Source organism: Mangifera indica, chromosome 8 (assembly GCF_011075055.1).
Source record: "Mangifera indica cultivar Alphonso chromosome 8, CATAS_Mindica_2.1, whole genome shotgun sequence".
In the NCBI taxonomy this organism is placed as follows: domain Eukaryota; kingdom Viridiplantae; phylum Streptophyta; class Magnoliopsida; order Sapindales; family Anacardiaceae; genus Mangifera; species Mangifera indica.
The window spans coordinates 6,233,098-6,254,728 of NC_058144.1; the positions used below are offsets into that span (position 1 = coordinate 6,233,098).

General features: G+C 34.4%; 4 protein-coding genes and 1 long non-coding RNA gene across 7 annotated transcripts; 4 read left to right on the forward strand and 1 right to left on the reverse strand.

Moving 5' to 3' along the window:
- Positions 1 to 592: 592 nt before the first annotated feature.
- Positions 593 to 4,441, forward strand: LOC123223138 (SNF1-related protein kinase regulatory subunit beta-2-like). Of its 3 annotated transcripts, none has more exons than XM_044646233.1 (5): positions 593 to 818; positions 1,062 to 1,258; positions 1,994 to 2,160; positions 2,257 to 2,419; positions 3,769 to 4,441. In XM_044646233.1, the coding sequence occupies exons 2-5, from the start codon at positions 1,064 to 1,066 to the stop codon at positions 4,180 to 4,182; spliced, it is 939 nt and encodes a 312-aa protein (XP_044502168.1). In that variant the 5' UTR covers positions 593 to 818; positions 1,062 to 1,063; the 3' UTR covers positions 4,183 to 4,441. The 3 variants fall into 3 exon arrangements, with proteins under 3 accessions (XP_044502168.1, XP_044502167.1, XP_044502169.1); XM_044646234.1 differs by having other exon boundaries at positions 594 to 818; positions 1,078 to 1,258; XM_044646232.1 differs by having other exon boundaries at positions 593 to 1,258.
- Positions 4,442 to 4,548: 107 nt separating this feature from the next.
- Positions 4,549 to 5,467, reverse strand: LOC123223139. The gene is made up of 3 exons (XM_044646235.1): positions 5,204 to 5,467; positions 5,022 to 5,091; positions 4,549 to 4,887 (listed from the first exon to the last, which is right to left on the reverse strand). The coding sequence occupies exons 1-3, from the start codon at positions 5,340 to 5,342 to the stop codon at positions 4,743 to 4,745; spliced, it is 354 nt and encodes a 117-aa protein (XP_044502170.1). The 5' UTR covers positions 5,343 to 5,467; the 3' UTR covers positions 4,549 to 4,742.
- A 1,071-nt stretch (positions 5,468 to 6,538) lies between these two features.
- Positions 6,539 to 8,764, forward strand: LOC123224169 (alpha-1,6-mannosyl-glycoprotein 2-beta-N-acetylglucosaminyltransferase). Its single transcript, XM_044647740.1, has 2 exons — positions 6,539 to 6,691; positions 6,950 to 8,764. Exon 2 carries the CDS (start codon positions 7,197 to 7,199, stop codon positions 8,520 to 8,522), a length of 1,326 nt encoding a protein of 441 aa, XP_044503675.1. The 5' UTR covers positions 6,539 to 6,691; positions 6,950 to 7,196; the 3' UTR covers positions 8,523 to 8,764.
- Positions 6,698 to 9,672, forward strand: LOC123224170. Its single transcript, XR_006503907.1, has 2 exons — positions 6,698 to 7,030; positions 8,911 to 9,672. It is a non-coding gene; the product is annotated as an uncharacterized LOC123224170 (long non-coding RNA).
- A 1,660-nt stretch (positions 9,673 to 11,332) lies between these two features.
- On the forward strand, positions 11,333 to 15,341 carry LOC123224421 (putative protein FAR1-RELATED SEQUENCE 10). The gene is made up of 5 exons (XM_044648075.1): positions 11,333 to 11,371; positions 11,542 to 11,638; positions 12,630 to 13,704; positions 13,783 to 14,226; positions 14,309 to 15,341. Exons 3-5 carry the CDS (start codon positions 12,676 to 12,678, stop codon positions 14,912 to 14,914), a joined length of 2,079 nt encoding a protein of 692 aa, XP_044504010.1. The 5' UTR covers positions 11,333 to 11,371; positions 11,542 to 11,638; positions 12,630 to 12,675; the 3' UTR covers positions 14,915 to 15,341.
- Positions 15,342 to 21,631: the final 6,290 nt, after the last annotated feature.

Genomic DNA, 21,631 nt, shown 5'->3' on the forward strand with positions numbered 1-21,631 from the left:
TGGTCAAAGCTTTGTCATCCAGATCTGGGTGATGAAGGTTTATCCTTTGTTGTTCTTTGTAGCAGGAGAAGGGAGATCAGTGAAAAACGTCAGTCGTCGATAGTAGTTAGAGAATGAAGCAAATCCTAGAGATGAAATATAAACTTTTCAAATTTTGAAAATGAGTTGAAGTGTAGTTTTTAAAACTTCGAGGGGAAAAATGATAACATTTTAAAGTTTTAAAGTTTATAGGTAAAAAAATATTTTACCCCTATTTTTAACTAAAAATTTAGATAGCAGTTTGGTCATAGGTGGAAGTTTGAGTTTTTTATCTCCTATGGGTGTGACTTGAGAATGGACTAAAATTTGGGTGGAAAATTAACGTTTTCCCTATTGCTTTTTGACAATTATTGGCGGAGGAAAGCAAAGCTGACAAATAAAATGATGAAACTTGATACAAAAAAAATGCAAGGATAAAATAGTAAAAGGACATTAACATGACTTACGTGGCAGTACACTATTTGTAACTGTACAAACTGCACTGAACAGTAATAGTTGGCAATCAACACTCTTTTAGACCGAACATCAGGAGTCCAACACAGGATCTTCCGAATTCATTGGAGAATAAAAATTTAGTTCCCATTAATAATTTCCCTTTTTTAAACTCTGAGACTGAGAGAGAAAGAGAGAGGACAAATTGCACTTTCCATTAAAATAACTTCACGAGTCAATCAAATACAAAGTCCAAAAAAAGCTGCAAATAAATAATGTTGCGTTCCTTTGATATAATCCTGTGTTTCTTCTCTTAAATTTGTGAAATTCAATCGTTTCAGTATTGGGTATGTCACTAAATTCAACAGGTTTACTCAACTTAGAACCTTTTTTCGTTTCTGGGTTTGTTCCTTCCTTTGTTTCTGAGTTTGTTCCTTTCTTTGTTCTATCATATTTTCTTTTTGGTTAGCCGGCTGAATATTTTGAGTCTTTTTTTGCTGATAAACTTGTGATGTTTTGAAAAAAAAAACAGTTAAAGATCGTACCTGGGTTTGTTTTTTTTTTTAAATTATTATATATAATATTTTCAGTAATGGGTAATGCTAGTGTTAGAAAAGATGGAGACGGTACTTCAGGAGTGAAGAATACTGAATATGGAGAGGGTTATGAGCAGTCTATGGAGCTTGGACATGGTGAGGCTCATGGTAGATATCATGGGCATGGTGTGTTTTTAGACCCCATGGCTCAATTTCCTTCTCACGAGTCTCCTCTAGTGTTCAATTCACAGGTCAGCTCTCCTTTTAAGTACTTCTATTAATTCTTCAAATTCTTTTATCTCCAGTGTGTTTCTTACTTTCTTTTTGTTAAAAGATACAAATTTGTGTAATAGACATGTACCACAATTTCTTCTTATGTCGGGAGTAGTTTGAATGTGGAATTTCAGGTAGTAAGAATTAGTTGTTGTTAATAAAGTGAACATCTGTACCTTGTTTTGCGTGGGCTTCCTGTAATTTAATTTCCCCTGAAAGCATTTTTAGATATGTTTCGCTGGATTATAACTTTGTCGATGAACAAGTTGATAATCTTTTAATGCATGTTTAACTAGCGCTAAACTCACTGAAATGCCTTTTCAGGCAGAAAGTTCCTTTTGATGTTGCTATTTCTGTTAATTCTATAAAAATTCCATGGTAAAGTCGTACAATAAGTTCTGTTGTTCCAGGTCATTAATGTGAGAGTGATGCTTGGGTTTTTGAGTTCTACACTGATGATATAAAAAATTTGTTTTAGGTTTAATATTTGAGAATGTGTTAGATTGGGATATATTCCTAGTTCTTTAATGTGATGAGAAAAGAAGAGCATCTTCACTCTTTAGTAGTACCATTGGCACTCCATAATCATGTCAAAAGGGAATACAGTTTTAGTCATGGGAAAGTGCTTTCTCAAGAGAGGCTCAAGATTCCTTAGAATATAGCATGTAGTACTAACAGCCACTTATTCAATGGAACTACATTTATATTTTCAGGTTGCTGCGGCTTCCTTAGCAAGACCAGGTGAGGTCGTGCAAGTTCAAAATCCTGCCATTCAGCATAATATGGCATATTGCAGTGAAAAACAGTCAGTGATGATAGTATGGAGTCATGGTGGCAATCAAGTTGCTGTCACTGGATCATGGGACAATTGGGAGACTGTGTATGGAAAATTTTCTGACTTCATTTTTATGATTGATTTTAGTTTGCTTTTATGCCATGAACTAATATGGAAAATTTGCCTAACTCCTTCAATCAGAGAGCCCTTGTGGAGTTTAGGCAGATATTTTGTTATGATGAAGAAGCTTCCTTTGGGTGTATACCACTACCGCTTCATTGTTGACGATACGCTGACCTATTCTCCAGAATTACCTTGGAAACTTGATGATGCAGGAAGTGCTTACAATATATTGGAGTTGCAGGTAATTTTAAAGCTTCTTCAATGATAATTACTGCAGTTTGGGTGAAATCATCTACATGCCTTTAGCCTTTTCTTTTTGGCTGAGTTTTTTATTTTGTTACCCTTCAAGTAATATCAGAGAACTATAGTAAGAACACCAGAGACTTTTTTTTTTTTTCGCCTGAGCTTTTGACTTTTGTAACCCAACATGTCAGAGAAGAACTATAGTAAGAACACCAGTGTTTTGTCTCTGTACTAATTCATCATAGTAAGTAGCATAACGGAAAGACATTCATTTGGGTGTGAACTTTATCAACATGCAAAGTGAATGTACTTGGTTTGAAATCAGCTTCTCTTCTTTTCCTTACCATACTTTCTAGCTTATTCACAATGATCTCTTGTAAACACATGTTACATATTTAATTAGACTAGTATTTCATCCGTTTAATATGTTCAGTATTGACTTTCAATTTAATCCAACGGGCTTCTTATCCATTCGCATTTGATTATATTCATCATTCAACAAACATGTTTCATTTGGGACATATTAGACTTCTAGCACTTGCCATTTAATTTACTACTATGTATCCAAAACAAGGGAAATAGAGGAATCTATATTGTTAGTCCTAGATCTCCGTTTTGTAGATGTATGCAGTAGAGCAATGCTTGCAGTGAATCTACATGTTCCTAAATTTCAACTTCTGCTGCAGGTTTTTGTTTTATATTTCCTCCCAATAAGATAATAAATGCTAGAGATACTGAAGTTGAACCTGTAAATTTTGGTAACACTGCTGGTGATTGTATGTGAATCCCATGACTGACTTTAGAAAGATATTGGGGTATGGATTAGTAAATTTATTACCAGATATAATCATTTGCTGTCTTTAGCAATCCTACTAATTCTGCAACAATTTGGCTTGGTTAGTAACCAAGCAAAATACAACAGCTCTTCATTAAGAGAAAAGTTGAATTAAGCCCTGTTAATTCTTTTCTTCCATTGTGTTATTTCAGCTGCCAATATAGTTTCTTTATCTAGGTATATTTGTGGGTCTTCAGATGGGCGTTTGTCATTTTAGCTGCCAATATGGTGCATCCAATTGTTCTGTGTCCTTCATTTTACTGTCCTGTTTACAGCTCGATGCACTGCGCCCTCATAGACCATGGGAAAATAACTTATTGATGTCTTCTCTTAGCTTACATTTCCTTTGAAAGCTCTATTTCTATTTACTCAAACAAGATATGGAGCATAGAAACTTTCATCTTGAAACCCTTTATCTCTAATTTGCTGCTATTTTAGCAGTACCGGTTATGATCATAATTCATTATCTAATTATTGGTTATGTTTTTTTGGTTCATGTGTTTGCCTTGAAGGTCGAAGTGGCCGCTAGCCATCAGCCAGTAAGTAATTATGCTTCGCAGTTTCCCTTGCCCAACAGCTACATGTACAATTGTGTTGCAGCCCAGTACATACCAGAGACTCCTAACAGCCATTCTGAGTTTGATCATCCTCCTTCCCCATTCTCAAGCTATGACAACAAATCAATAAACGACAATGATTTCAGCAAGCCTCCTCCTGATCTACCTCCACAACTTCAAATGTCACTGTTAAATGAGCCATCATCTTTTATGGCCTGTGAACAGTCTCTGCAACCGCCTCAACACACAGTGTTAAACCATCTTTACATCCAAAACAATGATGCTGGTCTTCCTGTGGCGCTCGGCTCCACATTTCGCTTTCGCCAAAAATATGTCACTTTTGTACTATACAAGACTTCAAGGAGGTGAGCTCTATTTTCATACTTAATAGCTGAAATTGGGGTTGGCTAATATATAATATTGTCAATAAAAATGTGTTGTTGAATATGTTAGGTTAGAGAAGAGATAGTTCTAGAAAAAAGAAAAAAAAAAGTAGTTCGCCATAGAAACATCCTACCGAAGTTGCTTTAACATTTGAATATAATATTTACTTGCTTCCCGTTTGAGCTTATATGTTTCAATGGCAAATATGCTGATTTACTGGTGGTTGGAGATGCTACATTAGTCATTTACCTGCTGCTGCTTCTTGGATCTGATGGCTTCGGTAGTAAAGGAACTAATACTTTTTACTTCTTTCGGCAGTCCATTTGATAAAATCCTAGGTTCATGATTTAATGAAATGAAATGCCCAACATTTTTGGACTTATATTTTTATATTCATATAACAAGAACATTAATATTAAGAACAAGTGTAACAGACTATAGATGTATGATTACATTTGAACCAAAAAGATAAAAATTTAAAGATGCCAATGGACTGGATCAGATTCAAACTGATACTGTCATTTTGCCTCTCAAGAACTAGCTGCTCATCGAACAGGTACCTTAATCCAACCATTAGCAAAAGCAATGGCTAAGATTATGAAAGGAGTTGACATACCAAATATTATAATGTAGGGAAGGGGGGTTTTCATCGGATTCTCCCCTTCTCTTTCTCCTGCTGTTTGCCAAAACCTGCAGTTACCACAGCCCTTCAATCAATTGATAAACACGTTTAAAGATTTATTATTCTGCAAACAAGCTGTAAGGAGGAGACAAATTAGAGAATGAAGTTAATCCAGCAAAGTTTCAGAGGGTAAAATACTAACTGGTCTGGTTCTTCTTCTCTCGTAACAAACTTTCTTTTTCCTTTCAGCTTGACTTCTCCATCACTTCCCTCTAACATGCATTATCAAAATCTGCTTATCAATTACTGTCTTGATCGCCAAGAATCGCATAAGAACAAACAGCAGAATGAATATTAATGCAAATACGAGATAACATCTCTTACCCAATTTAGCATGGATTTTGAAATGAACTCTTGGCTTCAGTGAAGGGGGCATGTAAGTGAGAGGATTCTGTGACCATAGCTTGGGTAAAACTGAAACTTTGGTACTGAGAAAAGAAGAGAGTGGCGATTTGGTTGCCATTTCAGCAGAAGTAGTGTGAAATCTCTTTGCCCATCTTCTGGCTATCACATAAATGGTGATGAGTCACCACTAGTTTTGGATATGCATGTGGGTGTGGCACCCATGTATTTGCCTTTTCTGCTGGCTAACCTTATCCAATGATCATTTTCCCCTCATTTATGACTTTTTTGTGGTGTTCCCTCCTCCTGGAGCGAACGGATAAAAGTATAAATAATATCACCAATATACAAATGAATATATATCTATATATGTTAAATATAATTAAATATAATTTTATTTTTTATTAAAATTATTTAATTATATGATAATATAAATTAAATATATTTTTATTTATATATTTAAAATTAATATACATAATTTTATTATAAAAAATAAACCAAAAGATTATTCACACTTAAAATATATTATTTTTTTAAAGATTTTTTGGGTTAATTTTCATTAACCTATCCGTATGACGGTTGGGTTGTGGTTTGTTGTGTGTGGGGAATAAGTATTTTGGCCTAAAAGGTATTATTTAATACACTTGAGAGTAGTGGGGCAACCAAAATTTAGCATACTATCGGTGGCTCCATTTCATTGGCTAGTGAACAGAATAAAATTAATCTAATCAAGCAACATGATGAAGTGTTAAGACTAACATTTCTTTCCTTGCAAATCACTCAAACAAATGAAGAAAGGAACATCAAATGGAATTGGTCTTATCGATTCAAGTTCACGTTGAGGTAATTCATAACCCATCTTTGGGTTTCTTTGTACCCAACCAGTCAACCAAGTTAGCCGGCAGGGCCTGTCAACAAATTTTGTCCTGTCAATTTCTAATTTCAATTTGGTTTTTAGTATTTACTGATTTTGTAATAATGAAAATACGTATTTTCTTTATGATTGTAAGTGTAAAAAAGTGTCTGAATTATCCAAAAGTATGGTAATAAGAAAAATGAACCCCTTTCATAAGCCTATTTTCAAAGATTATAAGTTCATAAATTTGTTATTGGCCTATTTTAAAACGATTGAATGGATGGTTGATTGATAATAGGCGATCCATCCAAAGGTATAAACAAGCCAATTATTAGCAGTTTAATAAGCTAGCTAAAACCATTTTTTTATTAACAAAGTTTTGAAGATTTTGGAATGAATTAACTATCACTTTAAATAATCTAATAAAATTTTCGTACAAATTTGGAGCTTCATTTACTGACCGTCTAAATGGTGTGACTTCCCGTCGGAACTTGCTCAGTTTGTTAACATCACATTGAAAGTCTTGAACATTCCGCTTCCGTAGAACAGTTTACACCTGTAGCGTGTGCTCCTAAAATTACTGCCCAAGAGTCCAATTATTTTCACTTCCAAAGGTAAAAACAGAAGCACAAAGAAAAGTCTTCTGATACGAAAATTCAACGCCGTGTTTGATTACAAAGATGCCCACTTTTTTTTTTTTTTTTTTAAAGTTATCAAATTGCATTTTGTAGACGACCCATTTTATAATCTAGACTGGTCATTTGTTTGATCTATTCGCCATTTTTTTTAATCTCCATATCTGCTATAGACTCCTGTGCTTCGTTAATATTGGATGCTAAAACTGCTATTTGTTTTATCGATTTGTGTTGCAGCAAAGCTCGATTCCTGGTTACTTGGTATGGAGTAAAATCAGCTTTGAATGCTTCAATCTCTGTTTGAACACTGATTTTGAGGTTTTTACACTTACCCTTAGCTTATTTGATCTGTTGTCAGATGGGTTGCTGCAGTTTTTTGGTTGCTTCTCTGTATTTGACTTAAAGTTTTGATTTTCTGATATGGAGCTATGGATGTAACTTTAATTGTTTAGAGGGTTTGATAATTTGTGTTTTGTTGCATCTTATGGCTTCTTATTATAAGAAACCAAATCTGAGAGCTGCGGCCTTTCGCCGATTCTTATCTGTAGTTTTAGTCACATTGTTGGGGGTTTTGCTTTTTGTTTTCCTCCTTGGAACCAATTCAGTTTCCAATGTTGTGACACCTTCTGCTAATGAATCTGATGATGATTTGAATCTTAAGATTGGCGTCTCAGTGTCTAGGGAAAAGTTAAGCCTCCCTAAACAAAATAAGTTGTCAATACAATTGGAAGAGAAAAACAAGTTGCCCCCAAGAAATGTGGACCTATATCCAAATTTAGCCAAGGATCATATTGTTATTGTTTTATATGTTCATAATCGGCCTCAATATCTGAAAGTAGTTGTGAAGAGCTTGTCAACTGTGGTGGGTATAAGCGAAACTTTGTTGATAGTTAGCCATGACGGATACTTTGAAGAAATGAACGAGATTATAGATGGTATTAGATTTTGCCAAGTGAAACAGATCTTTGCCCCTTACTCACCCCATGTGTTTTCCCATGGTTTTCCTGGTATATCACCCAATGACTGTAAGGATAAGGATAATGCAACACAGAAACATTGTGTAGGGACTCCTGATCAATATGGGAATCACAGATCGCCAAAAATAGTGTCATTGAAGCATCATTGGTGGTGGATGATGAACACAGTGTGGGATGGACTGGAGGAGACACGGAAACACTCAGGTCATATTCTTTTCATAGAGGAGGACCACTTCATTCTTCCAAATGCGTATCGCAACTTACAGGTGCTTACAAAATTGAAACCTTGGAAATGCCCAGATTGCTATGCTGCAAATTTAGCGCCTTGTGATGTCAATTCGAGGGGAGAAGGAGTGGAATCTTTGGTTGCAGAAAGGATGGGAAATGTCGGCTATTCCTTTAATAGGACAGTCTGGAGGAAAATCCATAGAAAGGCAAGAGAATTCTGTTTCTTTGATGACTATAATTGGGATATAACAATGTGGGCAACTGTTTATCCCTCATTTGGTGCTTCTGTTTACTCATTACGAGGGCCAAGAACTAGTGCGATCCATTTTGGAAAGTGTGGTTTACATCAGGGCCAGGGGGAGAAAGGTGCTTGCATCGATCATGGTGTGGTAAACTTTGGAATAGAAGATACTGATAAGGTTGCCAACATCAAATCAGAATGGGGGGTGCATGTCATTCAGAATCAGCCAGGATACAAAGCTGGGTTCAGGGGATGGGGAGGATGGGGAGATGAGAGAGATCGTCAGTTGTGCCTGAATTTTGCTCTCATCATGTATCATTCAAAATCTGCTACTGTCAGAAGAGTTGAGCTTTCCACATCTTGATTTTTCTGACTTTGTAACTGGTGTGGCATACGTTACTTTTTGAGTAGAAAAGAAAGCATACTTGACTTTTTGTCTGTTTTTAGCATAGTACTGAATTTCTTATTACTTTGGTGAATTTGTCATGTTGCAGTCTTGGTAAACGTCTCAAGATCTAAACTCCTTCATCTTTTGGTTATTAGAACCATTTACAACTAATATTGGATTTCAGCATTCTGATAAGTTATTTTGCTATTTCTGGCCGAGATAAAGAGTTTTTTACTCATTTACGTGTGTGTTCAATGGCTATACAAGTGTCTCTGTGCGCTTGTATATTATGTTTTAATTGGACGGATGCCTAAGCTCATTTTTTTAACTTGGAAAGCGTTGAGCTTTTATACTTAATGTGTAGGATTGAACTTGTGGGATGATTGAGCAAAAGCATGAATATGTGATGGCTGATGAATAGCCACAAGTAGATTTTTCGTGGAAACAATAGTGACCATGGAAGTCATGTGTTCACTTGCTGACCCACAGGAAAGATTGGAATCAAAAGAAAACAACCTATATAACAGCAAAGATAGGGCACGCTTCAAAAATCAGGTGTACATATAAATGTACATGACATTTGAGGATTGGATATTTCATTGCCGTTGAATTTGGTGTTTCTATAAGTGATTATATTCAGAACTAACTTAAAATTGTATCATTCATGATCCATTCTCATTACTGGTTAATTAACAAGTTCAGACATTAATTTTTCCAGTAAATTTGAATGGAAATTTTAGTTCTTCCTTCCCCTTTTTTCTTTCTTTCCTTATTGGTCAGGACTATGCTGCCATGCCACCGATATTTGAGCTGTGAGTTATCATTCTATCTGCTTTAGTACATTGCTCACTTTTCATAGTTAGATGAGGTAGAATCTCTTTGTTGTTTCATGTGCTAAGAATACAACAGCTGTATGTACAATCTTATATGTAATATCTAAGCCAAGTTGATCACTTGATTGGTTAAATGGGATTTCGTATGTTTTCCCTTTCCATGAGATTCAGTGATGTATCGTAGACATGGTGGCCAAGTTATAGAAGTTTAACCGGTCACTTCTGTCAAACTGTTGTATAGAATATTATCTGCATGGTATCTGATTACTGGAATTCTGGCTGATTGACATCCTTATTCAGTTATTCACTTTAAGATTCCATGCCCCATGTCACCTCTTTGTGTTTGTATAATTTCCAGCTTTGCTGATCTTTGAAGTTCAAACTGTCAAGAGAAGTGTGCATGTGTGTCAAAATTCAGTAGAAAACTGGTTAGGAAGCAACCTGTTAATTTGTTATATGTCACAACTCACAACATTCCAAGACGCAACCAGCCACAAGAACAGTGATAACGAGGCATGATCATTATCTTATTTTAAATTTGAATTGTAACCTACAAAATTAAAACTCTTTCATTTCATCTTATAAGTATGAATGAACATTTAAAGGAAATATGAAAAAGAAAAAGACCTCTGAAACATATATACTATATACTCAACTTCATAAAGATCAGATAAGTTTTATTATCATTGTTAGACAAATCTCTAAAATCAAGTCCTTTGGACTCATCTTTTGTAAATCTCTATTTATGTTTTATTGGAACTCTTTCAATAGAATAATAGTGAATATAAGATTTTATACAACAGATTAAATCATATTAATAACTTTTTTTATTATAGTTGTTTAATAAGATAACTTTATAGGTTTAAAACATTGTTTACTCTAATTTGTTTTTATTCTTAATATAAAATTATATAATCATGTTAAATCATATTAATTTGTTAAAATTATTTATATAATTAGTTTGTAGAAGTAAATAGGCCAAAGGACTATTTCCCACCTAAGGTTTAGTGAAAGGATAGATTTTCATCTTAATTTTTGAAAACCCAAATACCCACCCATTAGTTAAAATTTACTGTTAAAATTAAGGGTAAAATGGTTATTTAGCTAAAAATATTTAAAAAACTAAAAAAGATCATATTTCGTCTCGTAGGTTTAAAAGCTAACATTTTCCCCCACCCAAGGTTTGAAAATTCTCCATTCTCCCTTAGGGTTTGGAATTTTTTTTTGTTTCTTCCGACGAGTAGAGCTGACCTTCCCCATTAATCTTTCGTCGGCGGCCAAAGAAGAAGGCTGACAGATCTCAACCACGAGCAGAAGCATCTCCTCAGCGCAGTCATCGCACTATTCGTCTCCTCGATGTCTCTTTCATTGCACGATTTGTCTCCCCGATGTCTTTTTGGTAGAGCGATTCGTCTTTCCAACGTTTGGAGGGAGAGAGAATGCCGGTGAGGGAGAGAGTGTTGGGAGGAAGAGATTGACTGAAACAGAAATGGAGACAAAGAAGCTTGCTGAAAAAAAAACAAGAAAAAAATTCCACACCCTAGGGGGAAATGGCGAATTTTCAAACTTTGGGTGGGGGAAGAAATATTAGTTTTTAAACCTAGATGAGGCGAAATATGAAAATTTTTTAGTTTTTTAATATTTTTGACTAAATGATCATTTGATCCTTAATTTCAATAATGAATTTGACTTAATGAATGAGTATTTGAGTTTTTAAAAATTAACAAATGAGAATCTATCTTTTTACTAAACCTTGGGTGAGAAGTCGTTTGGCCAAGTAAATATTACTTGGCTAACTAAATACACAGTGTCATAGTGAAGCGGCAGGATCAGAACTGCGTTTTTGGACCTAGATCGGCCCGTTAGCTTCAACTGGGCCTGGCTCTTAATCCACTAAACTTGATCTTTCATTGACTTAATCGAAGTTTTCAATGAAGATGATGAAGATCGAAGAAACCAAAGCAACCAAGAGAAAGAAAAAATGAAAATAATGTGAGAAAACGAAAAAGGGTTTCTCTGCCTGTTACGTAATTACAAAATTAATTAACTCCTTTTTAGTATCATTTTTTTTTTCATTTATTATAATAAAGTGCGGGTTTTTTTTTTTTTTTTAATATAACTTATCTCATAATCCATCTTTTTCGCTTTATACCTCGAAGCAGAATACTGTAACTTGCAGGTGGTTTTTGCAACACTACATTGCGAAAAATTGAGAAAGTGGAATGGATTTCTTACGGAACTTTCGCAGTAATTTTACTGGTACGTTCCATTTTGTCAATATTTATCTCTGTTTCAAGTTTTTTTTTTCCCTTTCGAATTCATTTTGGTAAGTCTCAGTGCTTGATATAAAATGTTTTTTTTTTTTTTTTCTGTTACCTGCTTTTTCACTTTATGATCAGTTTCTGCTTTTGTAATCTGTATTTGTTTCGCAGGTTTGTTTTGTTGATTATTTATTTTCAATTCTCAGTGCTTGATATGAAGAGGGTCTATCTTGTTTTTATATTGTCTTTCCCTTTGTGATCAGTTTCTTGCGTTGTAATTATGACCAGAGGTCATTTCTGAGTTAAAATTATTATTCTTCATTAAATTTGTTTTGCTATTGGTTCATTTGGTTCTCTTCATATCAAGCTATGTGTTGAATTTGGTGTTATTTAGATTCTTCTTTTAGTTTTTGTGTCATTAATTTTTTTTAATTGAAATGGGTTCTGTGTTTGTAATCTAACTCTGTTTCCCTTGTTGGGATGCAATCGACATAAATTTACATCTGAAAAAAAAAAAAACTTATTTGGGCCAAAATTTTTTTTATTGATGTATTATTGTTGTAAATGCAAGCTTCGTATGGCTGCCCAGAGAAGTTCATGATGAGAAGAAAGTAAGGCAACATTTTGAATTTTGTTGTATTATTTGTTTCAGTTTCCTAATATAATGATTATTTTGCTCATAAGGCATTCGTATTGCGACTAGTTGAGTGTGAGTTTGCAATTCAAGTGCAAGTAATGAGTTCTCTTTGAGTCATTTTGGGTTGCATCTTTCAGTTGTTGAAAAGTCCCTTTTTATTTTTTAGAACGGAAAAATAACAGAGGAAAAAAAGTGAAGAAAGGCTTTTGCTTGATGGGCTTTTTGTTTGAAAGGTTGTATAATAAAATTGGGAAAACTGCTTTAGCTCTAGTGGAATTATATGTTACTGTTCTCAGAAAATGACTCTAAGATTCTGAATCCAACACCTTTTTTTTTCCTGGTATTTTGGCAGCATGAGAGTTTGAAACCAGTAATACGTTATTCATTTTCCTGAAGGAATGGCAACTAAGCCATCCAGCAACATTTGGATTCGACGTCAGCAGTGTCCATGTGGAGACTGGAAGTGTTACATTAAGTATGAAGGAGATGATCAGTCATCAGCAAGTTTTGAGCTAGTAAAGACAGAGGGACTGTCATCCACATCATTTCCAGAAGCTGCCTTCACACCTTATGTGGGTCAGATATTCAAAAGTGATGATGAGGCTTTTGAATACTACAGTAATTTCGCACGGAAGAATGGATTTTCGATCAGAAAAGCACGCTCAACTGAAAGCCAAAATTTAGGAATCTACAGGAGAGACTTTGTTTGTTATCGCTCTGGATTTAATCAACCAAGAAAAAAGGCAAATGTGGAGCATCCTAGGGATCGAAAGTCAGTACGATGTGGATGCGATGCAAAGCTGTATTTGACAAAGGAAATTGTTGATGGTGTCACTCAGTGGTATGTTTCACAATTTAGTAATGTTCATAACCATGAATTGTTGGAAGATGACCAAGTGCGTTTGCTTCCTGCATATCGGAAGATACAGGAGGCTGATCAAGAAAGGATTCTCTTACTCTCCAAAGCTGGGTTTCCTGTGAATCGGATAGTTAAGGTTTTAGAAGTAGAAAAGGGTGTTCAACCTGGCCAGTTGCCTTTCATAGAGAAGGATGTGAGAAACTTTGTTCGGACTTGTAAAAAAACTGTTCAGGAAAATGATGCCTTGCTTACGGAGAAAAGGGAGAATGATTTACTGGAACTTCTTGAGGTCTGCAAGGCTATGGCAGCGAGGGATGTGGATTTTGTTTATGACTATACTACTGATGAAAATGATAAAGTTGAAAATATTGCTTGGTCATACGGAAATTCTGTTCGTGCATATACACTGTTTGGTGATGTGGTTACATTTGACTCCACTTATCGTTCTATCACCTATGGACTGCTCCTAGGAGTTTGGTTTGGCATGGATAATCATGGCAATGCAATTTTGTTGGGGTGTGCATTGCTACAAGATGAAAATTTTCATTCATTCACATGGGCATTACAGGTTTGTGGACACAAATTCTTGTGATACAATCTGCATCAATCTTCATCTGCCTTTGTATGATTTTCTTCTTTTGAACAGACTTTTGTCCGTTTTATGAGAGGAAGACGTCCACAGACAATTCTAACTGATATCGATTCTGGGCTGCGGGAGGGTATTTCAAGGGAACTGCCAAATACTAAACACGTTATTTGTATATGGCATATCCTGTCCAAATTATCCAGTTGGTTCTCTCTGCCGCTTGGATCACAATTTGAAGAATTTAAAGCTGAGTTTAATATGTTGTGTCACCTGGAGAATGTAGAAGATTTTGAACACCAGTGGAATCTTTTGGTTGCTCGTTTTGGACTTGCTTCAGATAAGCATATAGCTTTACTCTTCTCATATAGAGAATCCTGGCCATTTTCCTATATTAGAGGTTACTTTGTTGCTCGTGCAATGACTGCAGAGTTTTCTCAATCTTTGGATACTTCCTTGAAAAGAATCTTGAATGGACAACCATGTTTGCAAGTTTTCTTTGAGCAGGTATTTGGCTCAAATGTCAGGTATTTTTGTCCAATATTTACATTTTTTGATCTATTCCTAAATTTGTTTGCAATCTTTGCAGGTTGGTGCTGCTGCCAACTTTGGAAATTTAACCCGAGAAGGAATGCAGTATATGCATATCAAAACCTGCATGCCTATTGAAGAGCATGCACGAAGCATTCTTACACCATATGCCTTCCGCATATTACAACATGAAATTGTGCTGTCCATGCAGTATGCAACAACTGAAATGGCTAATGGCTCATATCTTGTGCGACACTACAAGAAAATGGATGGCGAGTATCTTGTGATTTGGATACCTGAGGGTGAGCAAATTCATTGTTCTTGTAAGGAATTTGAACATACAGGAATTCTGTGTAGGCATTCTCTTCGAGTTGTTGTGGTGAAGAACTGCTTTCAACTCCCAGAAAAATATCTTCTCCTTCGTTGGCGACTAGAGAGTTCATTAGTTCTCATGGAAGATCATCATGCTCTAGGTAGCAGTGATCAGTGTGCTGAGGCCTTTCATTCTCTTGCTGCATCTCTGTTGACGGAATCTTTGATATCTAAAGATCGTTTTAGTTATGTCCATAGAGAACTTACTGGGCTTCTTGATCATGTCAGAAGTATGCCATTGAGTGATGAACCTCCTGTGAATATGGCAGCTAACAATGTCACTAAATCATAGGTTTGGCAAAGGAGCAATTGGTATACAGAGGTAGCCAAGGCACATTACAAGATTAGTAACTACTGATGTGAATAATTTTTCACTTCTACTATTGGCAAACAAATAGAGCTGTCAAATATAGATTTTTTGTTGTTCTCCGTAGGCCACCCCTAGAATTTTGCACAGATAGGATTTTTATGTTTCACGATTTTCTGTATTTTCCTTGATCATCAGTTGAATGTTTAAAAGAAAATGACAGAAACTTGTCTTTGGTTCCTGTAAGATGTGGTGCATTTGATAGAAGGCATGGTGTTTACTTGAAAATTTTTCAAGCGTTGCACTGGTCAGAATCTCAGATTTTGGGATGGCAGTGTATAGAAAATTTTCTTGTAAAACGTTTCCTTTTGTGTATAAATTTTTATTAGCCATTATCATTTTTGCAACCCAATTCTTACCTGTGTGAAAAGTATAAACATTGTGAGCTACAAAAGTTTTATGTGTAATTTAACTTTATTTTTAGTTAGAAAATATGTGCTTGCCTGAAGCAAGATACAACTCTGATATGTAGCATCTTACTTGACTGCCACATGTGACATTTGGTAACAACTCTGATGTGTAAGTTTTGATAGGTTCATGTTTGTGTACTAAGGTCATATGATTCAAACTGGGTTGTGGCATTTGGCATGGTGTGCGGTTATATGTTTGAGTCGATTTAGTTGTAGTATTTAGTACTTATCCCAAGCTTTTAAGTTCAATTTCTGGGTAAACTAGTTGTAGTATTTATCAACAATTGACAATGACCCCATTTCTCCGAATTGGCTTAGAAAAAGAAAGGAACTATGCTTAGAGGCGGATGTGGCTGCTTGCATCTCAATAGTTTGAGAGTGAAAAATAATTTATTTTTTATTCTGTTCTGATTAGAAGACTCCTCCAGTCTAAGTCAAGCGAGCAATTGCCAGGAAGTTCTTGAAAGGATAATAGAATAAATTTTAAATAAATATATGATAAAACAAAATTAGATGATGTGTCACATAAACCAAGAAATATACATATAATTATAGGTACTAATTTGAAAACTTGAAGATATTTTCACTGTTTTAAGGGTAAAACTGAAAATGCATCAATAAAATTAGTCAATTATAAATTTGTATATATTATTTCCAGAATTTCTTAGAAATTCTGGAAATCTCCCCTTATTGAAAATTTCTTAAACCTTTTGATAGAAGTAACCTAATAAAATCGGTTTTTAAATGAAGCAAAGATATGCCTGTAACGTAAAGCCTTCGGCTGTTGTTTTATGAACCTCAAAAATGGATATACATTTGTTGAAAGTTGAAATTAGATATATGTGATGTGATGGTAGAAATCGGGGCCAATTCATGAATTAGAATTAGAATTGTATTATTTTGTGAACGGGTATGAGTATGGTCTGCTCCATCAATTTGGCCATCCTTTGATTGGCAACAACAGAACTGAAATCTCCAAACATGTTTATGTCTAGTTAATTAAAGATTAAAATAGACTAACAAATCCATCTGCACCGCATTTCTGCTAAATTTTGGTTTACATCAAAAGAACTTGAAACTGTTAACAGAGCAAAGAGAAAAATAGTCACAGATTCTCCAGACAAAGATAAAAAAATAAGAAAGCCATAGACATCCTCACGCAGATTATTATATGTTAAGCTTCAGATTTTATTACTTGTTTCATCTTTCTTATAAAATCATCACATTTCTTGTTCAACTCATCTCTGCTCAGTGACCCCTTTTTTTCTTCATCTTCATCTTCAAGTTCATTTTCTTGTGCTTGTTTATCTTCTGCAACTACTGCAACCAAAGCCAATTCTCGTTCTTGTATAACTCTCTTCTCAACCATAGGTGAAATTCTTCTATTAATTCTCTTCTTGCTGAATTTTTCGCTACTAGCCACAACATGATCAGGTTGCTGCGGTGGGTTATATTTTAACACAACAGAGTTCTTGAGGATGAAAACTAGAATTCCATTGCAGAGAAGGAACATGTAGTTCTTGTCAATAGTTTTATATGCAGAAAAAGAGAATAACTTATAGATGTCAAGAAGGAAAGGGAGTAATGAAAAGTGGAAAATTAAAAAAGAAAACAGTGAAACTGAAACCAGGAACCTTATTGCCATCTTGAGATCAAAGAAAGACTGAATAGATTTATTCAAAGTTGCTTGATGCTTCATTTCTTGCATATTTTGTAAGTAGGAATGAAAAAGAGAGAGAGTTTTTTGATAGAACTGTGATATGAAAAGAAAAGAAGAGAAGAGAGGTGAGTTTGGTCGACTACAAGCTTAAGGCAATGGCAGGTACTTATATAAGTTGAGAGAGAGAGAAAGAGACTGATGGTTGATTTTGGGTTTAAATTATTTTATTTATAATTCATCTTCTTTGATTAAGAAAGGTGTGAATGTGATCATGAGTAGTACAAAGAACAGACCCAAGTCAGTCAACTAACTTTTTTAAAAATCTTTTGATGGCTTTTCATGATTTGGGTCAATGGAAGTATTTCGGAAGAAAATTCTAGCCTGAAATTAACATTTATGAAGGTTGAATTGGTCTTCACTGACTCATTTGAAGCTTCTGGTTCAGTGATGGTTATTTATAATCGAAATGGATTTCTTGGATTTTTACTGTGGAAGGTATATATTTGAGAGCGCTAATGGGGTAGAGCATGTAGATGAATAGCAGTATTTGTATGGCTTCATTTGTAGATGGAAGAGCTTTAAATTTGGGTTTGCAGTAGGCCCCTTGTCAAGTCCCTATCTTTTCATTAGGAGAAAGACAAGTCAAGCTAAATTCATGACCTGGGGGTCATATGAGGTTTCTGAGAATGATCTCTCAAACTTCAAATTCAAAATTCATTATAACTCCTGCAATTTCCGAACATTTGACTGATTCTTTTGTTGATAATTGAGAAGTGGGCACAGTCAGGCCAGGATTTACCTGGAAATTGGGATGGGATATATTACAAACAAGTACAGCTCAACTTATCTAACTCCTACTTGGATGCTTCCTGTTGAACAGGAACACAAGGTTGTTGAAGTTGAACTAAAAAAAATTGCTTTAATCCATAAAGTTTTTGTGCTTATAAATCGAGCAATGGGATTGGGATCTCAACAGATGCTTAAATTGCTTGACAACCATTTATTTAAGAGGCACAAGAACATATAACGATCAAACAACAAGATTAAATGAATAAAGTTTAAATTTTTTTTTTGTAATAAAGAATTTCATTTGAATTGTATTATAACATTGAATTGGGATCGATTTTATAATTATTAATCAGATAAATAAAAAATTTAATCTTAATATATTGACAAAAAAGATTTGAATCTATATTAATAAGAAGATCGGAGTTAGAGTAGGCCATCCATGATTATTAATTGGGATTCACTAATTTTTCCTAAAAATCTTAATCAATCCCGTTGACATTCGGAACCCTAATTCTCCATCTCCTGTAGCTTAAAATTTGCAACCCCAAGCACGACAACCGTTTTTCACAACTTAGTTATGACCCCGTTTTAATGGATCTGCCTCGTCAATCCGGCCCAGAAAATGTTGGGCCTAAAGTAATCACTGGTTCGCAGTCAGGAGAAGAATTATCAATGATAACGTGAAAATAATTTTTTTTAACAAGGACTGCTCGAATCGGACAGGTCAAATCTAGGTCTATTGCCCAACTTCATAACTAGTAAGTTATATAAGTTAAGGTTTTCACCTTAATATTAATTTGTTGAGTCTTGTACCCAATATCTTCATTTTGGGATCCCTAACTCATACCAGTCAAATTACTTTTGAAAAAGTATTATATATATTCTATTTTGAATATATTATATATATGTTTATAATTTATATGTTTATAAACATATTTGTATTTAAAAATAAAATAATATTATATGTATTTATTTAGGATATAAATATATATATATTTATATATATTATTATATAATAAATTTTATTTTATTTTTAATTTAAATTTATTTAATTATATAATAATAAATATAAATTTGTGTGTCTAAAATAAATAGACATAATTTTAAGATAAAAAATGCACAGGGATAGTAGCATTGATAGAAACGAAACAAGGCTAGGGTTTAGGGGGCAGTGGCGGGACCAAGTCTAGCTCATTGAGTTTTGTCGTTGTGGGTCTAGTTGGACTAAGATGAGAAGTTGCAATTGACTTTCCCCATCATCTTCTTCTTCTTCTTCTTCCAGTTACAATAAAACAAAATAAATTTTATATATATATATATAAACTTTTCAGCGTTGTTATTGGTTCTGGGTTTGCTAGTGTGCCATCACTCTCATTGTTTTTTAATCATATTATTCGTGAAAATATTTAAATTAAATGCACCAAAAACAAGTAAATCAATTAATTTGTTGATAATATTAAAAATGCTTTCAAGATCTCATATCTAAATTAATTATCAACTGTACGTGGAGTAAGACAGGGTAATTATTCATGGTCGACATGAAAACTCGTTTCTGAAGTGTACAACAATGGAAGAGATTTGAAGGAAAATATCTAAGAATCCAGTAAATCTCAACCTTAGAAAGAATATCAAGAACACACATTTTGATTTAAGCATAGCCATTAGATCTCTTCTTTTTTAAACCGAGTGAAGACCCAAGAATGGAGAACGAAACCCTCCTCTAAATATGAAAATCAACTCGATCGGGTTGAGGACCACGACACCGCACTGAGTAGAGTTGTTAAAAGACTAATAAATTAGTGTCAATTTAATCTCAAGTTTAGTTAAATGGATAAAACATGAGAAATTTTAACGATGGATGGATTCAGGTTTAAGTCTTTTATTGTGAACTCTTGATTTTTCTGACAAAAGAACAACGAAGATTCCTCTCTTAGATTCAATCACGGATCCTCTCTGAAACTAGGTCATCACTTTAACGAGAATCCTCCCTAAAACTAAACCATCACTTCTACTAGATTTGAATTGTTTGTTATACAGCAAAACTGGCTACCGACGTTCTCGTTATTCAAACTCCTTCTTCACTATCTTCTTTTGTTGCTGTTATAAAGATTCAGTTGTTACTATAAAATATTTTCCTACCACACACGATCGATTTCCCAACATCTGAAATCTTGCTGCTGTTATGGAGGACAATACCATTCTTCCAACTCATCTGTGCCTATCGAGAAGAAAGCCTAAGCATGCCAATGATGTTAATTATCCTATGTTAGTTTTGGATTCACAGCTTGCAGCCTTGATAGGAAAGTTCCCAATCTGAAGTAGAAGTGGCGACTTTGTAGATCCAAAGATAGGTTTCTCTCAGGTGTTTCAGACTACTTAAAAGGTGAAGTAAAGCTTGTCATGCGACGTTGGTTAGAAGACTCAGATACCATGAAGAGATTCGAAAAAATATCGAAGAATTACTGAAGACTTCTTTTCTGTATTCTCATTAACCAACTAACAATCATTCTCAAGTGTTTATATATATGACAGAAAAATCCAGGCTGATAATCCTGATGAAACAATCTCAACCATAGTAGGACTACCAAGAAAACACAATTTGACTTAAAACATAAGCATTAGATCACTCTCTTTTAAAATGAAGTAGTGAAGACTGGAAAATGAAGAACAAAACTCTTATCTAAATCTGAAATCTATTTGATTGAGATGGGATCCATTTATTTCTCCTATTCACTCTTTGAATAATTGAGACTAATGTCTATTAGTCAAAATATTTCCAAACAGGAGAACAAACTTGCTTCTTGGTTTCTTTGAAACATCATTTTTCAAAACAGTGCAGACTCATGAATCATAAAAATGCTACACGAGCTCGACATTTGCGTTCGTCCCAAAACCACCTATATTAAAGACTAGATAACTAGCTACCTGTGTAAACAGAAGTGACGCACACATAATAACATTTCTTAGATGGGTTAACTTAATAATATCATATATCCCATTGATGGGCTCATCCTGCATTTCTATTTGATATCTCTTCTGTTTGGCCATGAAACTGGAACATCATTGCTGCATATCTCTTCATTTCCTCCGCAGTGTAGGGCTTTGTCGGTATTTAAATAACATTCATCCTACTAATTCGATCTAAAGCAACATCGATCAGTACTTTTTTTCTTCTATAAATTTTAAATACACTATGCAAGGCTAATCATCATCACGAATCATATAGTATGCACTCTACTTGGGGCACAAACATGAGGGACAGCAACTTCACGCTTCATCTATTCTTCACGTTTTGCTCTTAATCCCATTTCTTTTACCTTCCCAAATTATATTCATCCTACAATGTCAACTATCAAGTTACCCAATTTGGAGCGGATTAGTAAGCATTGTTGATTTGATCATTGATTTGAGGATTAGTAGGTTACTACTTTTAAATTCATTGAAACAAGAAACTTCAAAACGAATGAATTAGCTGTGCACTTGTTCAGTGCATATATATCTCTTCGTTGATGCGCAGCATATGCATGCTTTATATTATATAAAACACATAACAAATAAATAAATAAATGCTTAATTTGTTCATCAACTTGCGATGGCAAAGTTCATAAAACGTGAACAGACATGTATAATCTTTACGTTACCCATTGTAGAATTCGGTTACCTATCTACCTGCCGTATGTATCTCTTCTTCAAGAATGAATCCAAAACCTTTTGATCTGTCAATTTTGTAAAACAAACAAGTATAGCGTCCTTTCGAAGAGACTAAACATGTTATGTTTAACA

Bases quoted from the DNA above. Each gene is read 5' to 3' on its own strand.
- LOC123224421 (XM_044648075.1), top strand. From the start codon at position 12,676: ATGGCAACTAAGCCATCCAGCAACATTTGGATTCGACGTCAGCAGTGT. The intron at 13,705-13,782 runs GTTTGTGGACAC...TCTTTTGAACAG, and splicing joins CATTCACATGGGCATTACAG to ACTTTTGTCCGTTTTATGAG. The intron at 14,227-14,308 runs GTATTTGGCTCA...CAATCTTTGCAG, and splicing joins TGCAAGTTTTCTTTGAGCAG to GTTGGTGCTGCTGCCAACTT.
- LOC123223139 (XM_044646235.1), bottom strand. From the start codon at position 5,342: ATGGCAACCAAATCGCCACTCTCTTCTTTTCTCAGTACCAAAGTTTCA. The intron at 5,092-5,203 runs GTAAGAGATGTT...AATGCATGTTAG, and splicing joins CAAAATCCATGCTAAATTGG to AGGGAAGTGATGGAGAAGTC. The intron at 4,888-5,021 runs GTTAGTATTTTA...TGGTAACTGCAG, and splicing joins AGAGAAGAAGAACCAGACCA to GTTTTGGCAAACAGCAGGAG.
- LOC123224169 (XM_044647740.1), top strand. From the start codon at position 7,197: ATGGCTTCTTATTATAAGAAACCAAATCTGAGAGCTGCGGCCTTTCGC.
- LOC123223138 (XM_044646232.1), top strand. From the start codon at position 1,064: ATGGGTAATGCTAGTGTTAGAAAAGATGGAGACGGTACTTCAGGAGTG. The intron at 1,259-1,993 runs GTCAGCTCTCCT...TTATATTTTCAG, and splicing joins CTCTAGTGTTCAATTCACAG to GTTGCTGCGGCTTCCTTAGC. The intron at 2,161-2,256 runs GTATGGAAAATT...TCCTTCAATCAG, and splicing joins TGGGACAATTGGGAGACTGT to AGAGCCCTTGTGGAGTTTAG.